Genomic DNA, 20,850 nt, shown 5'->3' with positions numbered 1-20,850 from the left:
TAATAGAAATATGCTTGAAATTCCTATGGCTTCCACTAGTCAACAGCCTTTAGAAATTGGTTGATGTTTTTCCTTTGAGAAATGAAGAAGTAGCCCTGTTATTTCCATGTGTCACTCCAGGTGCACTCTAATGTTTTGGTGCCCACGACCTGGAACGTGTTTCACTTTGTTTTCGTCCGATATTGAGCACAGTATTTCCAGTCTTAAATTTTATTGATTATTTACATTTTAGGATACATAAATTTGGATTAGGAACATTGTTTGAAATGTTTGGACCAAGTTTACAGGTAACTTATTAGATACTTTGTAGGCATGTTGGGCGAGTTGGACCCGGTGTTTTTCTGAATCAAACGCGCCAAATAAATTGACATTTTTTGGGATATAAAGAAGCAATTTATCGAACAAAAAAAAAAGTGTGATGTTTATGGTACATTTTGGAGTGCCAACAGAAGAAAATCTTCAAAAGGTAAGGCATGAATTATATCGTTATTTCTGACTTTTGTGTAGCACCTGCCTGGTTGAAATCTGATTTTCATATGTTGGTATGCTGGGCGCTGTCCTCAGATAATCGCATGGTCTGCTTTCGACGTAAAGCCTTTTTGAAATCTGACACTGTGGTTAGATTAACACGAAGTTAATCTTTAAACCGATAACACTTGTATGCTTTATGAATTCTTATGAGTATTTCTGTTTTTGAATTTGTCGCGTTGCAATTTCACTCGGTGTTGTCAAATCGATCCCGCTAAAGGGATTGGCGCGCGAAGGTTTTAAACAGCTTGGAAAATTCCCCAAAATTATGTCATGGCTTTAGAAGCTTCTGATAGGCTAATTTACATAATTTGAATCAATTGGAGGTGTACCTGTAGATGTATTTCAAGGCCTACCTTCAAACTCAGTGCCTCTTTGCTTGACATCATGGGAAAAGAAAAACAGCCCATAAAATGCAAATTAATTACTTAAAAATCATACAATGTGATTTTCTGGATTTTTGTTTAGATTGCGTCTCTCACAGTTGAAGTGTACCTATGATAAAAATTACAGACCTCTACATGCTTTGTAAGTAGGAAAACCTGCAAAATCGGCAGTGTATCAAATACTTGTTCTCCCTACTGTGTATGTATATACACACACACACACACACACACACACACACACACACACACACACACACACACACACACACACACACACACACACCAAAGCTATGGAATCATGTAGTAACCAAAAAAGTGTTAAACAAATCAAAATATATTTTATATTTGAGATTCTTCAAAGTAGCCACCCTTTGCCTTGATGACAGCTTTGCACACTCTTGGCATTCTCTCAACCAACTTAACCTGGAATGCCTTTCCCAGTGAAAGTTACGCCCCTGCTTTTTCCTATTCTGGTCTGTATATGCGTGTGAGAGTGTATCCTCTAGTCCAATCACTTTGACAACACGTCATCAGGTTCTACTACAGCCCACATCACTTTAACCACACGACCCCAACTGGGACGCCATGTCAGGTACACTCGTCTTAATTAGCAAGGTAATGACCTTGGGCGCTGAGGGTGATGAAAGACGAAACGGAGGGGGATATATTGGGACGGAAATAGGTTCACTGCTAGGAGAAGGGTGTGATTTCACACCCATGGTGGGGGGTAGGGGGGAGATGGAACCAGGGACAGTGGGTGGCAGGGACATCATCACCCACACTTTGCCAGCCTGCCTGCCTGGGACAAAGGGTATCACTCAAGGCACTGTACCCCCCCATACCCCCCATCCTCCCAGTCCCCTGATGTCCTTCTGTACCCTCTATACCAGTACCCATCTGCTAACAGGCACTAGCAGGCGTTAGCCAGCAGCGCCGGGGACTGTTTAGCCCTACTGTAATTAGCCCCTAGACGCTAACCGTGCTAACAGCATGTTTTAAAACAGATGTGGGGGGTGGAGACAGGGCGCTACCGCCACCACCGTCATTTGATAAGGAGAGAGAGAGAAAGAGCGAAAAAGGGAGAGAAACAGAAGTGACCTAGTTAAAGCAGTGATGCGACACATTACAGTTCACAATGGCCAGTTTTGATGCCAGTCCTCCTTGCTCTCCTGATGGTTGTCTTGGTCAACTGAAAATGAGCTAGTCCGGTCATTTAATTACATCTAGCCTATTCCATATTAGTGGGTTTAAGGCGGAGCCTCTCCGGTAACAATCCATTTAACCGATCTATTGTAAGATCTCCAGTTTTTTTTTCTAATCTGTGCTCAATCGCACCCATGTGACTTTCTTTCAGCCAACAGCGTGCCTCCCTGCGCCGGAGTTGACCTCGGCAAGGGGTCAGAGGTGACGGAGTAGACGCCCTTGGAACCTCGTGGCCGTGTGACGCAGATGACTCATATGGAGTTGACCTTCCCCTTGGCCTCTCCCCCCCCCCTCCTCCCCCGTTCCTCTCTCTAACCTCAAGGCCGTCTGACTGAGGGGCCAGACTCACTATCACAGCCATCACACAAGACAACCTTCTCTCCTACTCCCTCAGACGACCCCGCTGCTGTTGTCATGACAATGGACGACGGCACTACTCTCTCTACTAAGCTCCGGGGGGGGGGGTGAGCACAATGAAAGATATTTGAAGTATTAAAGCTAGAATCCTTAATTTTTCTCGGCGCATGCTGCTAAATTACAAAGGCTAACAGGCTAACTGGCCAATGTTAAACTACACTGACAGGCTAACGGCTTGGGCTCTGAATGCTAGCGGAGGCTAAAGGAGGATGTGGTGGTGTGGTGAGCATGTCAGCCCAGAGGTGGGGAATGATGAGGTGAGGAAACAGAACAAAGGACAAGCAGCAGTAGTGGAGGAATCACTCAGACTTCCCACCTCCTCTCTCTCTCACACTCACCATCTCTGTCGCGCACACACACAGACACACACGAAATGTATAGTGTGTGTGTGTGGTGTAATGTAGTGTATAGTGTAGCAGCGCTCCCAGGCAGTGACTATGACTCACTGTAGACACAGGGTGACCCAGAGAGAACAAGAGAACAGAACACTGGCAGCTGGTGTGTGAGGGTACAGGATGAGATGAGGGGCATTGGAGCTGAGAGATCACTGTACTGTTATCAACTGCTGTGTTACACTACACACCCCACGGCAAACACACACACACACACACAGTACTGTTCCCTCGGAGCATGGAATTACATGAAATCAAGAGATCACCCACCCACCACCAACACCTACAGCACACACAACCTACAAGCTACACACAGACACACACTTGAACCAATTAGACACTTGATTAGCGGAGAGACACACTCAGCTCTCACACTGTGGACAAACACACACACTTGATCTGTGCCACACACTTGACCATACTTTCAGCTGAAAATAAAATAAGCAGATAGGCTACACTTTCGTGATAACACACTGTAATTGCCTACTGTAATTACGTAGCAGCGAATAACATGAAACATGCTAAATCTAGCACACGGTCCAGAACAGGGTGTTCTTTTCAGTCCTTCCATCCTTTCACTATCTCTGTCTCATATAGTCGAGGGTGAGAGGGGCCTCTCGTATGGCATAACCTGTACTGCAGCAGAAATAACAGAGAACATGCTAAAACTAGAAGACGGTTTAGGACAGGGTGTTCTTTCTTCCCTCCGTCATCTCTGTTTTCATAGAGAGGGGCGAGGGTGAGAGGTGGCCAGGTTTGAGGTTCACTGTAGCGCACCGTTGGAGATGGACCCAGCAGCCATCGATTGGTTTGTTTCGGACGGGGGACCGCAGGACGGGAAAAGGATATTGACTGAACAACATGAAAAATAATTGACCCTTCTGCCCATCTTCCACCCAAAAAACTTGGGGAGGAGGAGGAGGGAAAGAGAGAGAACAGAAACCGGGGGAGAGAGAAAAAGAAAAACAGAAGGAAGTGGAGAGGAAGACGCAGGAGGGAGAGAAAGAGAACAGAGGTGTTGAGAGAGGACTTTGACCTGGATATTACCATGGGAGGACACAAAGGCTTTGGTGCCAAAATAGAGAGCTTTGAGTCTCAGTGTAAGAGATATAAACATTTGACAGTACAATGGTTTTCACCTGTACTGGGCCTCACCTTTGACAACGGTTCCATTTTACTTCTCTATATACAATGCTTTTACCCATGTCATTACATGGCAGGGACCTGGGTCACCTTTAACCTCTCTATGGATTCATTCCTATTGGCTGATTTAAGGCACTAATTGTACCATGTTGACCCAGTCAAGAGCAGAATAGATTGAGGACTACCCTTTCACTGCAATCTCCAGATCAACATGGGTGAATTATATACTCAGATGTGCGAGATCACTAAGTAGAGTTTTAAAAGACTTGCACGTCTTGTCAGTACATAGGTCAAGTTAAGGTTTGTGGAGCTCATTTGAATTCAATCCAATCTCTACTTTCACTATCCTATATAGAGAAACATCAACTATGTTCTAATTATTTTTTATGATAAAATTGGCTGTGAATGTGTGTATTGTGCTGTCAAAAAACATAACTTCTAACCCGGAACACACACACACAAAATACCTCCGCCCAACCCACACACACAGCCCATTACCTTACCTGATAGCTTCATCAGCAGCTCCGACGCCACCTTGAAGTTGATGTCCTGGCTGAGGAGACTGTTCTTGTTCCCCATGGGGCTTCCCTCCCGTCTCTTCAGGGTCCCCCTGTGGCTCCCACTGTCTGTTGTGACCTCTGCTGGCCCTGTGGCCCCCAGCGCCGCGCCCTGCTCCTGGTAGAAGGAGGAGTAGCTGGGCTGGCTCCGGGGGCTCCTCCGCACCTCTTCCTCCTCTTCCTCTGCCCGGGGTTCCTGCTTCAGATGGAAGGACTGTGGAGCCTTCAGGGCTTCCTTCTGGTTGGCCGCTATACAGAGAGAGAGAGGGGGGAGAGGGTTAGAGAAAGAGGCGGAGGGGGGAGGGTTAGAGAGAGCGAGAGCGGGGGAGAGAGAGAGAGTTAGAGGATAGCGAGAAGGTTGGAGAGGAGGAAAAGGTGAGAAGGAGAGAGGGGAAGAGGACAAATGAAAGAGGAGAGAGGGGAAGAGGTAGAGAGAAAAGGGAGAGAGAGTAGAGCCAGATTGGTGAGAGAGGTGAGGGTCAAGAGGAATGAGAGGGACGACGAGGACAGAGAGAGGGTAGACAGAGAGAGGGTTGAGGAGGGTTGTGTGTGAGAGATCCTCAACTATTTGTGGAATGATACAGTGTGGACTGTGGCAGAAGAGCAGGGTTCAACTGGGGTTTTCTCCATGTGACAGTTGATCACATAAACCCAACAATAACATAACGCTGGTTACAACACGTGGCCATGTGTCTGCATTCTACTGTCTTCTGTGTTCTTAGTTTGTACCTCAAACCACACACACACACACACACACACAAAGTCACACAGGAACATAATCACACTGACCGTTAACATGTGTGAGAGAGAGAGAGAGAGAGCGATCAGATTGAGGATGAGAGTAGGTTTTGTAAGCGTTCTGTTATTTAGAGAGAGAACTAAAATTCCTTGGTCTGGACCACCAGTGAACAGTGAATCCTAGGATCCTGGAGCACAGTGGGCCAGCACAGATGGTAGGACCTAATGACTGACTCTCTCACTCTGTCCAGGTCCGCAGGGCATCTCTAACCACATCCACTCCTCTTCTCTCTCTCCATCTTTATTTCTCACACACACACACCAAAAAGCCATTGAGTTAAGTTAGGCTTGCTAATACACAGATAATAATGAAACTAAATATTATCTGCAGAGTGTAGATACACTTTGGTGTGTAGGTGTGTGTGTGTGTGTGTGTGTGTGTGTGTGTGTGTGTGTGTGTGTGTGTGTGTGTGTGTGTGTGTGTGTGTGTGTTTGTAGGGAAACTGGGTCACATCTAATCCCGCCTTAGATGAATAATTAATAAATAGACATGGAGCAACTTCTGATCTCCGCCAAGAAAACACAGAGACCACGGTGCCTCAACGCTTTGTGGTGATGGTTCTCTTACTCTGTCTCTCACTGCCTCTCTCACACACACACACACTTGGGTCTGTTATCACTCTTGGGCCGACGGCTGTCCCGTTTCCTCCGGCCCCACTATAGATCCGCTCCCCTGCTCACCCCCCCTCACCTGCTCCTCACTCACCCCATCTCACCCTCTCCTCACCCCCTACCGTCACACCTAACATCTCCGGCCTCCACAGGCCTGCCGCGGGGCCACCCCCCCCGCCCGTGTCATAAATCTGCGGCCGCTCCGGCCATCTGATTAATGATGATGCACGCCGGAGGGACAGAGGGCTCAGGTAAGGGAGGACAGGAGCCACACTGGCAGAACCTCCCTGTGGGTGGACCTGCTAGACCTAAACCGCCCATGCTGTGCCACTGGGCTGTGCTGGTGGAGGGGGGGGGGGGGGGGTGCGTGAGGCCTAGTGGGAGGCCTGCGAAAGGGGGACAGTGACTTTCACGTCAAGGGGTTAGGGGTCACGGCAGCACCACCAGCTGGAAATGTCACACTGTCAGATGTCAGCGGGCAGGCTCGATGGTGGGGTGTGTGTGTGTGTGTGTGGGATGTCAGCGGGCAGGCTAAGTATAACCTGGTCAGCACCTGGAAGGACGTCCTCTAATTAGGAGTGTGTTCAGGCCGTGTTGGATCAGACAGGGACAGCACGCTTCACTGTGGCCCTGGCGAGGCCTACACACACACCAACTTTATTACAGACGACTTGCGCACACACACACACACACACACACACACACACACACACACACACACACACACACACACACACACACACACACACACACACACACACACACACACACACACACACACACACACACACACACACACACACACACACACACACACACACACACCCCTCCGACGGTACTCCACCGGAATAAAAACAACCCTCAAGACGCAGTGGACGCGGTGCTTAAACACACAAAGTCACTCCACTACAATGACCTTTCTGTTGGGCCCTATAAATAGCGTCGTATTTCAACTCTCCCAATCTGAGTTACGGAGATCACTCAATTATTTAGTACCCAAATGTGACGTTTTATATTTCTCCAGTCGGGAGGAAAAAAACACACAAGTGTACCATATCTTACCAGCTGCGTTTTCCCTGCAGGAATCTAACCCATGACGCTGACATTGCTAGAGCCACGCTCTTACCAACTGAGCCACACAGGACTGCTGCTGCTACTACTGATGCTGCTGCTACTATGACTACGACCGATGCTGCTACTACTGCTGCTACTATGACTACGACGACTACTACTGCTACGACGACTAATGCTGCTACTACTACGACTGCTACTACGACTGCTGCTTCTACTGCTACGACTGCTGCTACTACAACTGCTGCTACTACTGCTGCTACTATGACTACCACTGATGCTGCTACTACTACTGCTGCTACTATGACTACCACTGATGCTGCTACTACTACTGCTGCTACTATGACTACCACTGATGCTGCTACTACTGCTGCTGCTACTATGACTACCACTGATGCTGCTACTACTACTGCTGCTACTATGACTACCACTGATGCTGCTACTACTACTGCTGCTACTATGACTACCACTGATGCTGCTACTACTACTGCTGCTACTATGACTACCACTGATGCTGCTACTACTACTGCTGCTACTATGACTACGACTGATGCTGCTACTACTACTGCTGCTACTATGACTATGACTGATGCTGCTACTACTGCTACTACTGATGCTGCTACTATGGCTACAACTGATGCTGCTACTACTGCTGCTACTACTACGACTACTACTACTACTACTGCTACTACTGCTGCTGCTACTACAACTACGACTGCTGCTACTATGACTAGGACCGATGCTGCTACTACTGCTGCTGCTACTATGACTACTACTGCTGCTGCTACTACTGCTGCTGCTACTATGACTACTACTGCTGCTGCTACTATGACTACTACTACTGCTGCTACTACTGCTGCTGCTACTACTACTACTACGACTGCTGCTGCTACTATGACTACGACTGATGCTGCTACTACTGCTGCTGCTACTACTGATGCTACTAGTTACTGCTGCTACTACTACGACTGCTGCTGCTACTATGACTACGACTGATGCTGCTACTACTGCTGCTGCTACTACTGATGCTACTAGTTACTGCTGCTACTACTACGACTGCTGCTGCTACTATGACTACGACTGATGCTGCTGCTACTACTGATGCTACTAGTTACTGCTACTACGACTGCTGCTGCTACTATGACTATGACTGATGCTGCTACTACTGATGCTGCTACTATGACTACTACTGCTGCTGCTACTACTATGACTATGACTGATGCTGCTACTATGACTACGACTGATGCTGCTACTACTGCTGCTGCTGCTACTATGACTACGACTGATGCTGCTACTACCGATGCTGCTACTACTACTGATGCTGGTACTATGACTACAACTGCTGCTGTTGCTACTACTGCTGCTGCTACGACTACGACTGATGCTGCTACTACTGCTGCTGCTGTTACTGCTGCTGCTATGACTACGACTGATGCTGCTACTACTGCTGCTGCTGCTACTATGACTACGACTGATGCTGCTACTACCGATGCTGCTACTACTACTGATGCTGGTACTATGACTACAACTGCTGCTGCTGCTACTACTGCTGCTGCTACTATGACTACGACTGATGTTGCTACTACTGATGCTACTACTACTGCTGCTGCTGCTACTATGACTACGACGACTACTACTACTACGACTGCTACTGCTACTACGACTGCTGCTACGACTGCTGCTACTACAACGACTGCTACTACTACTGCTACTACTACTACTATTGCTACTACTACGACTGCTGCTACTGCTACTACTATGACTGCTGCTGCTACTGTGACTGCTGCTACTGCCGCTACTGCTACTACGACTGCTGCTGCGACTGCTGCTGCTACTGGTGATATGCTGTGCCTAGGTTTATTTCACCTAAAGAAAATGACAGAAGTCGAATTACAGTACTTCCCCTCTGCACACGCTTTAGCACTCTGTAGCACGTCAACTTCCCCCCGAATGCTGTCGGTGTTTAGGTCAGAGTTGAGGAAATAACCAACAGCCATCTCTGGGTGACTGGGTGATGTGATGAGTAGCTTTCTGCCTGGCCTGGTCTGAGTGAATGAAGATGTAACCCATCTCTGCCGCCAGTGTAGCAGGCGAGGGCACCTCGTCAGTGGCAGCCTCCTGTGTGTAGTAGAGGTTCCTTCCTGGCCCGAGTGAATGAATATGTATCCCATCTCTGCCGCCAGTGTAGCAGGTCTGCGGCAGCCCCGTGTCGTGAGTAGCAGTTTTACTGTCTCTGGCTGAGAGGTGACTATCCATCTCTGCCTGCCTTCAATGTAGCGGTTCAGTGGCAGCTTCCCCATGGTGTGTAGTAGTAGTACACTAGGGTTCATCCCATCTCTGTCTGTCTGTGGCCCAGGGGTGATGGTGCTATCAGCCTGTCTCTGTTATCACGCCCTGTTGACATGCCACCAGCCGGACACTGCTCTCCCTCTCCCCCTTGCCTCTTCCCTCTCCCCCTTGCCTCTTCCCTCTCCCCCTTGCCTCTTCCCTCTCCCCCTTGCCTCTTCCCTCTCCCCCTTGCCTCTTCCCTCTCCCCCTTGCCTCTCCCCCCTCCCCCTTGCCTCTCCCCCCTCCCCCTTGCCTCTCCCCCCTCTACCTTTCCCTCTACCTTTCCTCTCCTCCTACCTTTCCCTCTCCCCCCTCTACCTTCCCTCTACCTTTCCCTCCTACCGTTCCCTCTACCTTTCCCTCCTACCGTTCCCTCTACCTTTCCCTCCTACCGTTCCCTCTACCTTTCCCTCCTACTGTTCCCTCTACCTTTCCCTCCTACCTTCCCTCTACCTCTCTTTACCATTGTCTCTCTCCTCTCCAGCCACACTTCCTTCCTCTCGCCTCATCAGTCTCTCTGCCAGACGCTTGTCCAATGCGCCTCACCTCTCGCTCTGCGGCCGGGCCTGCCGTCAAATAACTTCATTAGCTTTCCACCTCTGTCACGCTGGCCTGCTCCCCCTCTAACAACTGGCTCCTGTTTTCTCCAGGAGAAGAGGAGAAAGAGGTGGCTGCTGGGCTAGTGTCTGCACACACACACACACACAAACAATGGGCAGGCAGGTGGAGTGGAGGGCAGCAACAATAGCTGACAGTGTGTATACTGAACTGGACAGAGTAGTGTAGATACTGAGGGCTGACAGCAGAGAGGATGGACCAGAGGTCACATATGAGAAGTGTTGACTGACTGGCTGGCTCACTCTGTTCATGTGTAGTGGTTGAGAGGAAAATACATTATTGAGAAGAGGTTGTAACATGTTGTGTCTACCCACCCCGACAGGTGTTGTCAGATGAATCTTAAACAATATTTGAATGAGAGAATAGGTGACTGGATATCTTACAGTATATTATGTAGACATATTGGTTGGGTATAAAACGTGTGAACGCACAAGCACACTCGCACACAGACAAACACACACTACATCACTAAGATACTCCAACTGCATCAAACACTGCATCCAACACTTTCACTCTTTTTCTCTCTCTTTCACTCTCTCTCTCTCCTCTGAGATAAATAAGACACCCTCAGCACCAACGACACTTCCTCCCACAAGCCCCTGCTTCAGCGGCGTGCCAATTATTCACACCCGGCCCGGGGTCACACTCGCTGGGGACCGCCATTATTACCCGTCTGAGGGGTCCTGCGAGTAGCGTCCTAACCGGGCACCATCCACGCATTTCAAAGTACCTCCGTGGACTTTCAACTTTCCCCTCTCAAATCAGAATGTGTCAGAGTTGCCGTGCGGGGGAGAAATCAAAGGGGATTGGTCGTAACACCCAGAGGATAATCAGGGCAGCCTAAAAAATGATGAGGTCAGAGGTCAGAGAGAGTTCACTGGCTTCTTTATGCCTGGGGAACTCAGTCAGCTCCTACTCGCCCACTTTTTCTCTCTCCTTTGCCGTCTGTCACTTTATTTATCAGTTCAGGTCAATTCAAGGGGCTTTATTGGCATGAGAAACATATGTTAACATTGCCAACGCATGTGAAGTAGATAATATACAAAAGTGAAATAAACAAAAATGAACAGCAAACATTACACTCAGACGTTCCAAAATAATAAAATACATTTCAAATGTCATATTATGTCTATATACAGTGTTGTAACGATGTGGAAATAGTAGAAGTACTAAAGGGAATGTAAATAAACATAAATATGGGTTGTATTTACAATGGTGTTAGTTCTTCACTGGTTGCCCTTTTCTTGTGGCAACAGGTCACAAATCTTGTTGCTGTGATGGCACACTGTGGTATTTCACCTAGTAGATTTGAGAGTTTATCAAAATTTGATTTGTTTTCAAATTCTTTGTGGATCTGTGTAATCGGAGGGAAATATGTGTCTTTAATATGGTCATTTGGCAGGAGGCTGGCAGGAGGTTAGGAAGTGCAGCTCAGTTTCCACCTCAGTTTGTGGGCAGTGTGCACACAGCCTGTCTTCTCTTGAGAGCCAGGTCTGCCTACGGCGGCCTTTCTCAATAGCAAGGCTATGATCTCTCCCTCTGTCTTTTTATCCACCCCCCTTCCTTCTCTCCATCCTCCACCCCTCTCCCTCTCTGTTTTACAGTCCTTCTCTCCATCCTCCACCTCTCCCTCTCTGTTTTACAGCCCTTCTCTCCATACTCCACCTCTCCCTCTCTGTTTTACAGCCCTTCTCTCCATCCTCCACCTCTCCCTCTCTGTTTTACAGCCCTTCTCTCCATCCTCCACCTCTCCCTCTCTGTTTTACAGCCCTTCTCTCCATCCTCCACCTCTCCCTCTGTTTTACAGCCCTTCTCTCCATCCTCCACCTCTCCCTCTCTGTTTTACAGCCCTTCTCTCCATCCTCCACCCCTCTCCCTCACAGCCCTTCTCTCCATCCTCCACCGCTCTCCCTATCTTACAGCCCTTCTGTCCATCCTCCACCTCTCCCTCTCTGTTTTACAGCCCTTCTCTCCATCCTCCACCTCTCCCTCTCTGTTTTACAGCCCTTCTCTCCATCCTACACCTCTCCCTCTCTGTTTTACAGCCCTTCTCTCCATCCTCCACCTCTCTCCCTATCTTATAGCCCTTCTCTCCATCCTCCACCTCTCCCTCTCTGTTTTACAGCCCTTCTCTCCATCCTACACCTCTCCCTCTCTGTTTTACAGCCCTTCTCTCCATCCTCCACCTCTCTCCCTATCTTACAGCCCTTCTCTCCATCCTCCACCTCTCCCTCTCTGTTTTACAGCCCTTCTCTCCATCCTACACCTCTCCCTCTCTGTTTTACAGCCCTTCTCTCCATCCTCCACCTCTCTCCCTATCTTACAGCCCTTCTGTCCATCCTAAACCTCTCTCTCTCTTACAGCCCTTCTGTCCATCCTAAACCTCTCTCTCTCTTACAGCCCTTCTGTCCATCCTAAACCTCTCTCTCTTACAGCCCTTCTGTCCATCCTAAACCTCTCTCTCTTACAGCCCTTCTGTCCATCCTAAACCTCTCTCTCTTACAGCCCTTCTGTCCATCCTACACCTCTCTCTCTCTTACAGCCCTTCTCTCCATCCTACACCTCTCTCTCTCTTACAGCCCTTCTGTTCATCCTACACCTCTCTCTCTCTTACAGCCCTTCTCTCCATCCTACACCTCTCTCTCTCTTACAGCCCTTCTCTCCATCCTACAGCTCTCTCTCTCTTACAGCCCTTCTCTCCATCCTACAGCTCTCTTTCTCTTACAGCCCTTCTCTCCATCCTACACCTCTCTCTCTCTTACAGCCCTTCTGTCCATCCTACACCTCTCTCTCTCTTACAGCCCTTCTCTCCATCCTACACCTCTCTCTCTTACAGCCCTTCTGTCCATCCTACACCTCTCTCTCTCTTACAGCCCTTCTCTCCATCCTACACCTCTCTCTCTCTTACAGCCCTTCTGTTCATCCTACACCTCTCTCTCTCTTACAGCCCTTCTGTTCATCCTACACCTCTCTCTCTCTTACAGCCCTTCTCTCCATCCTATACCTCTCTCTCTCACAGCCCTTCTCTCCATCCTACACCTCTCTCTGTCTTACAGCCCTTCTCTCCATCCTACAGCTCTCTCTCTCTTACAGCCCTTCTCTCCATCCTACACCTCTCTCTCTCTTACAGCCCTTCTCTCCATCCTACACCTCTCTCTGTCTTACAGCCCTTCTCTCCATCCTACACCTCTCTCTCTCTTACAGCCCTTCTGTCCATCCTACACCTCTCTCTCTCTTACAGCCCTTCTCTCCATCATACACCTCTCTCTCTCTTACAGCCCTTCTGTTCATCCTACACCTCTCTCTCTCTTACAGCCCTTCTGTCCATCCTACACCTCTCTCTCTCTTACAGCCCTTCTCTCCATCCTCCACCTCTCTCTCTCTTACAGCCCTTCTGTCCATCCTACACCTCTCTCTCTCTTACAGCCCTTCTGTCCATCCTACACCTCTCTCTTACAGCCCTTCTGTCCATCCTACACCTCTCTCTCTCTTACAGCCCTTCTCTCCATCCTACACCTCTCTCTCTCTTACAGCCCTTCTCTCCATCCTACACCTCTCTCTCTCTTACAGCCCTTCTCTCCATCCTACACCTCTCTCTCTCTTACAGCCCTTCTCTCCATCCTACACCTCTCTCTCTCTTACAGCCCTTCTCTCCATCCTACACCTCTCTCTCTCTTACAGCCCTTCTCTCCATCCTACACCTCTCTCGCTCTTACAGCCCTTCTGTTCATCCTCCACCTCTTCCCTCTCACAGCCTCTCCCTCCATCATCCACCCCCCCTCTCTCTCTTTTACAGCCCTTGTGGGATTGAGACAGGCACTGTGACAGCAGTGGTAAATCAGGAGATGAGCTGCCGCATGTACACACTCAATCGCTCTTGGCAGGGAGGTCAAAAGAAAGAGTCCCGAGGTTCCCCTGAGAAGAAGCTTTACCTCTCCACCATCCCTTTCTCCTCCTCTCTCCCCTCCCTGTCTGCTATATGGCCCAGCAAAGAGTGCAAAAGATCTGAGTAAAGCTTTGGGCCAAACCCCCCCCTTCTCTTTTTTACCAACCGTGCTCAGAGATGATCATGAAAGCCCTCGGTAATCAAAAGGACCAGTATTCTATTAAAACATCATCGTTATCTCTAACATCACTCAAGTCCACTACTATCCGCTCCTTAAAAACAAAAGTGTGTCCTCCCATCTTTCAAATTCCCTCCGGTACTGCATGAATGACGCCGCCCTTGAACTAAGATGTCCACCGCCCGTCCGCCACTCTACACTGGGCTGACATTGTGAGAGAAGACGCCATCTTGGCTCCATCTCCTCTGGGACTTTCCTGGCTTGATTGCGAAGTCTGGGAGTGAAGTGCGACTGGCACCCGGGGGGCACCGGCGCGGAGCCGAACTGGAGGGGGAGGGGTTAACTAAGCCTGCCCAGACTCTCCGCGACGCACATCGCACGGCGCATCCTAGCCAGGGTCACGGAGCAGAAGTTAAGGGCGCTAATCATTTCAAATTATGAATTCTTCTTAATTTATGAATTATGCATACATTTTTAATTAATCTAATGTTGCGAGGGTTTTTCCCCCCTCCTCCCCCATCCCTTGTCCCTCTCCTCCTCCCGCATCCCTCGTTCAGGAGATCTCAATCTAATTAGCTGGCATTAGGAGTTAGAGTGGCAGCCTCAACCCCGACCTTGGCACCCAACCTCGGGCACACCTTTTCCCATCAATCTTCAGCCATTGTCTCAAAGTAACTGATCCTTTGCCATCGTCACAACACGGTGGAATGCATCTCAACAAACCTGATATAATACCTAGCGTTATTCTGGCTAACGATAGCGTGTTTGTTGTTGATGAGGTTATTGGAGAGGCAAAGCGGGGTGTTGGGGTTATTGGATTGATGAGTTGACGTTCATTGACATTCATGACGAAACCCTAAGAAATATGCTAAGACGGTCAAAAATCCTGAAATGGCCATCAAAAGTTGCCCACCAGTCTAACACCTACATAAACCTTTTGTGAAATCTCTTCAGTGATGAATAGGTGTTGGACTGGGTGGACGTTAGTGAGTTTTGTTATTGATGTGTGTTGCTGTCATGGTTACCTGAGAGCTTCATGAGCAGGTCGGTGGCTGTCTTGGTGGTGATGTCCGGGCTGAAGAGGGACGCCGCCGTTGGACCTCCACCAGGACTTGACCGCACCCCCAAGCCGACTCCCTCCATAGAGAGGTCCAGGGAGTTGCCACTGCTACCAGGCCGCTCCCGTTCCCTGTCCCTGCAAAGGGTGAAGGGCGACAGCACCGACAGCTCCCTCTCCTGGGGCTCTTCTTTTATATAGACGTGGTGGTTAGAGACTCCAGGGGAGCTCTGGTTCCCTGCGTCTGACTGGAGAGGGGACTCCCCGGGGTTGTAATCACCCATGAGTGACCCCTCGCCCTCTGTGTCCGTGGTGGCCTCTTCCTTGACCTTGACCCCGTCGGAGGCGGACCCGGAGCGGGGGAAGTGCTGGTGGCAGCGCATGTGGAGCTTGAGGCTGAAGTGGCGCGAGGAGGTGAAAGGGCAAAGTTCGCACTGGAACGTCTCGCCCCGGTCCTGATGCTGGTGGACCTGGGATACAGGGATAGGATGAGTGGTGGGGGTACCGCCGCATTGTCACGGCAACAACAGTCAAAGCAATGATGCTCATTTGAGGACAAGACACTGAAAATTTGCCTAAGGTACAATAGAGCAATGCATCGGCGTGTTGTCCATTCAACGTGTGTCAATGTTTCGGGCTAATTGTATCTGTCCCTATGCAAATAAATTGAATAAAATGAGTAAAAGAGATTAAATAAGAGCGTAAAACAGTAAGGATTCCCTCAACACCTGGAGCTTCTCGCTCTTGTTAAAACCCCCTGTAGCTTTGGTCTACTAACTACAGTATAATTTGAGGCACGTTACCCCGCTACACTAGAGGTGACTTTGACTAGAGCGTGCACCTCCCTTCCTTTGAGCCATTAGTAGCATTAGCACCACTTCCACAATTACGACCTCAGGGGATGGATAGCACGATGAGGTTACAGGTCAAAGGAGGCATCACAGGCTCCCATCATCTCACCTTCATGTGGGACTTGAGATTGTCTTTGCGGGCACAGCGAAAGGGGCACAGGGGACACTGGTGACTCTTCAGGCCGGTGTGGATCACCATGTGTCTCTTCCAGTAGCTCTTCCTCTTGATGACCAGGCCACACACCGGACACTGGAACGGCTTCCCGCCGTCCTCCCCTGGGGAACCTGGGAGAGTAGAGGAAAAAGAGGGGATGAGACATTTATTTCACCTTTATTTAACCAGGGAGTTCCAGTGAGGTCAGGATAATTATTTACCAAGGTATACCTGGCTGAGAAGGGCAGCTCAGTAAAAATACAAGTAATTTAGTGCATACAGTCCCCTGAACAAATACTTAAGCAATGCATCATTCCTTCCTCGTTTGCTTGATGTCAGTACACCTATCCGAACTATAAGTGACTGGTAAGGTGTAAGTAAGGTTTCCACTTTATAGCTTTCCCCAATCCAGCCCATGTCAGATCTGTGATTACTTCAAGGAAGAAAAGAAGGAAGCTAGGAAGGTGAAGGATACATTTCTGAAGTATTGGAACAGGTCCATTTCTCGAGCTGGGAATTGCTTGGGACTTCACCACACGTTATTATCACGATACTAAGGTGCCGATACGATATGCATTACGATTCTCACCATTCTATATGTATTGCGATTCCATACACTGCAGTTTTATTGCGATTTGATGTTCCAAACATATTGCTCACCATATGTCTGCTGCAGAGAGACAAGAGAGAGAGCCATGAGAACACGAGTCTTGATCAGTCAGGGAAATAAAAGTGCTGAAAACATCTTGGCTCCCTATTTAAAAAGAAGATGGAGAACAAGCTATAGGATCAAAAATACGTTAGTTATGGCGCAGGTACAGCCGACTAGCGCTAGCTAACACTACCTGGATTTTATTAAAACAAATCTATACAATATCGTCCAAAAATAATATTGCGATATGCAACTATCGATCCCCCCCCCATCACTAGTCCATTTCTTCCTTTCCAGAGAGGCGTTATGGACTATGGAGCCTCTCTAAGGTTACTGACTTTGTCACTCTTCCCACACCTCTACTAGGTGAGACACGACCTCTAGACACCTCAAGCTGAGAACGTTCAACAAAGCCTGCTGTGCGTCTGCGAACAAAATAAGTCAAACTCAAGGATGTTTTATTATCTCGATTATTGTTGTTGGCTTCATTTCCGGCCTCTATTACGCCGTTTAATTGGGCTTATTAGGACGCGGCATGATTGCATTACAAATTCACCACGGGCCTGTCATCGATGGCTTCATAAGTATTCTCCTCCTGTTCCTTGGAAAACATCTGGTAATCAGTGTTTGGTGAAATTACCGCGCTCAGCCATTCATTGACCCCGGGTGTAAAACCTCGAGACTGCCTATTTGCAACAATAAACCGCCATCTGCGGCCCAACCGACTGGAGCGAGGGAGAGAAGAGAGGGGGAGGAGAGAGAGGGGGAGGAGAGAGAGGAGAGAAGATAACCGTGGACTCCTTGCTCATTGGAGGATGTAGGGGAAAAGGTGGAGGAGAAAGAAGAAAGATGGAACGGCGTTTAACTGGTCAGTACGTCAGATAACAGATTATCTCTCTCTATCCAGGGCAATCAAGATCAATTATCAAGAAATGTCTAAACTATGTAGAATTATACGGATTTATGTAAGACTAAATATAGGCTAAATGTGTAACAATTTCATACCAGACCAGCCAACTGCAATAAAACAAAACTAAACAATCAATAACCAAGGGCATGTTTTTTCTGTCTGGCCACCAGACAAGTAACTGCATTTGTACAGCATTCCACCGCAACCTTGACAGCTGCAGGTTACCGCCGACAACCCTTTTTAACATGCAGATCACAGAATATTACATTGACTGCCTCTCTCCCTCTCAAGTCAATTTGATCCAGCCATTTTAGATTTGGCTTAAGGGTTACGACACAATCCTTCAAAAGTGCCCATCCATCTACCCTGGAACACACTCCACAGTTCTCCCTAAAGGCTGCTCATTTTGAGAGAGGAGAGACAGGAGAGAGTGTGTGTGTGTGTGTGTGTGTGTGTGTGTGTGTGTGTGTGTGTGTGTGTGTGTGTGTGTGTGTGTGTGTGTGTGTGTGTGTGTGTGTGTGTGTGTGTGTGTGTGTGTGTATTGTATTTATTAAGGATCCCCGTTAGTTACCCTTCTTGGGGTCCAGCAACATTAAGGCAGTTATATACAATTATAAATATTACATGACATTACATTTCACAACCCATTAAGTGTGTCCTCAAGCCACTACTCTACTACCACATATCTACAACACAAAATCCATGTATACATGTGTGCAGAGTGCGTGAGTTAGCATGTGTATGTGTATGCATGTGTCTGTGCCTGTGTGTGTGTCTTCACAGTCCCTGCTGTTCTATAAGGTTTCATTGTATCTGATTCTACAGCTTGTGTCAGTTACCTGATGTGGAATAGAGTTCCATGTAGTCATGGCTCTGTGTAGTACTGTGCGCCTCCCATAGTCTGTTCTGGACCTGCCCAGTGTAAACTGATGGGATTGTGTTTGGCTGGGAGTCTGCTGAATGCTGATCTGAGGACAGAGGAGAAGGCCCTGACTGCAGACTCCTCTGGCTCCAACCTCCACCAGTCTGTACAGAGGTGACTGGTAAAGGGAGGTTGTTGGAGCCAGATCTGAGGACAGAGGAGAAGGCCCTGACTGCAGACTCCTCTGGCTCCAACCTCCACCAGTCTGTACAGAGGTGGCTGGTAAAGGGAGGTTGTTGGAGCCAGAGGAGTCTGCAGAACAGACACGGATATGGACACTCGGTTCCTACTGTGCTGAGAGCACACACCGCAGAGCCGAGCGCAATTGGTTTGGGTTGGACATCCTGCCAGGCCCACAGACCTTTTCCCAGACTCAGGCCAGACGGGGAGGGGGATTCTCTCTCTCTCTATCAAAAGTGGGGCGAGCGAGCAAAAAAATTCAAATACATGAATAAAATAAATACAAACCTAGAAACCTCACCAAGAGATTTTAGCCGTTTTATAACTAGAGTCACAGGGACCAGGGTTTGAGTCCCAGTCAGGGTACCCTACAAATTATACAACGGGTGGGTCTAACCCTGAATTCTGATTGGTTAAAAGCGCATTCCAGCCGGTGTCTATTCCACAAGTTACCACCGGCTAAATATAGGACGTTAAAATGCCTATTTACTCTGTTCCATCTGACTGAGCAACCCACTGTCTCATCAGCCCAGGCAGGGAAGTTATAAACTTGATCTCCACTATAAAAAGCATCTAGACATCATCTCACATTTCTTCTAGACTAACATTTAGTTTTCAACAGCAGAGATTTTTATAAACCTTACTGTCTCTCCGACATTTGCAGCATTGTTTCAATATTCAAATTCGATCTCCATCTGTCCCATAGTAATGAACGTGTAGGGGTCGGGAGTCGGGACGAGAGAGAGAGAGAGGCAGCGTTTCTCAGCCAGTCTAAATCATTAATCAGCTGGCATCATTTTTATGGATGTATACAAAGAAAAGTAAATTCCAGCTTCTGGATGAAGTTTTGTGTTATCTGTGTTGTTGGCTAGCTCCTCTGAACAACAGTGTCCTGACGAGAGAGCACATTTTCTATGCCAGGTGAAATCGTGCCTCATTAGCTCATTGTTATGGATGCATCCAAATAAATGTCACTAGAAAACAGCTTAAACAAATGCAGCCACTGTTGTTATTCTGTCTGCACCGTTTGACGTGACTGTAAAGTTAGCCGTAGTTGGCTAGCTAGCAAGCAAGGGATAGGAATGTTGCCAGCCAGTATGGCAATGGAACATTTAGAACGATCGACTGGGTCGCGTGCATAGATACAGAACAAAAAGACTGAACGACTGGGTCGCGTGCATAGATACAGAACAAAAAGACTGAACGACTGGGTCGCGTGCATAGATACAGAACAAAAAGACTGAACGACTGGGTCGCGTCCATAGATACAGAACAAAAAGACTGAACGACTGGGTCGCGTACATAGATACAGAACAAAAAGACTGAACGACTGGGTCGCGTGCATAGATACAGAACAAAAAGACTGAACGACTGGGTCGCGTCCATAGATACAGAACAAAAAGACTGAACGACTGGGTCGCGTCCATAGATACAGAACAAAAAGACTGAACGACTGGGTCGCGTGCATAGATACAGAACAAAAAGACTGAACGACTGGGTCGCGTGCATAGATACAGAACAAAAAGACTGAACGACTGGGTCGCGTGCATAGATACAGAACAAAAAGACTGAACGACTGGGTCGCGTGCATAGATACAGAACAAAAAGACTGAACGACTGGGTCGCGTGCATAGATACAGAACAAAAAGACTGAACGACTGGGTCGCGTGCATAGACACAGAACATAAAGACTGAACGACTGGGTCGCGTGCATAGATACAGAACAAAAAGACTGAACGACTGGGTCGCGTGCATAGACACAGAACATAAAGACTGAACGACTGGGTCGCGTCCATAGACACAGAACAAAAAGACTGAACGACTGGGTCGCGTGCATAGACACAGAACAAAAAGACTGAACGACTGGGTCGCGTGCATAGACACAGAACAAAAAGACTGAACGACTGGGTCGCGTGCATAGACACAGAACAAAAAGACTGAACGACTGGGTCGCGTCTCTGACAACCGAACCAACAGAACTCTAGACCAGCTGGCTTGTGTAGCAAC

At 48.3% G+C, this 20,850-nt stretch overlaps 1 protein-coding gene across 1 annotated transcript in view; it reads right to left on the bottom strand.

Moving 5' to 3' along the window:
• The window catches only part of znf827 (zinc finger protein 827), a 100,106-nt gene that overhangs the window by 47,976 nt on the left and 31,280 nt on the right, over positions 1-20,850 (bottom strand). Inside the window, exons 3-5 of the mRNA XM_038982018.1 lie at positions 16,135-16,310; positions 15,143-15,644; positions 4,573-4,875 (exon numbers count right to left, since the gene is read on the bottom strand). Coding sequence (XP_038837946.1) covers positions 4,573-4,875; positions 15,143-15,644; positions 16,135-16,310 — 981 coding nt within the window. The remainder of the gene's footprint in view (positions 1-4,572; positions 4,876-15,142; positions 15,645-16,134; positions 16,311-20,850) is intronic.

This window comes from Salvelinus namaycush, chromosome 42 (assembly GCF_016432855.1).
Source record: "Salvelinus namaycush isolate Seneca chromosome 42, SaNama_1.0, whole genome shotgun sequence".
Lineage (NCBI taxonomy): Eukaryota > Metazoa > Chordata > Actinopteri > Salmoniformes > Salmonidae > Salvelinus > Salvelinus namaycush.
The sequence above is the reverse complement of the archived record's forward strand: the minus strand, read 5'-3'. Positions and strand labels throughout refer to the sequence as shown.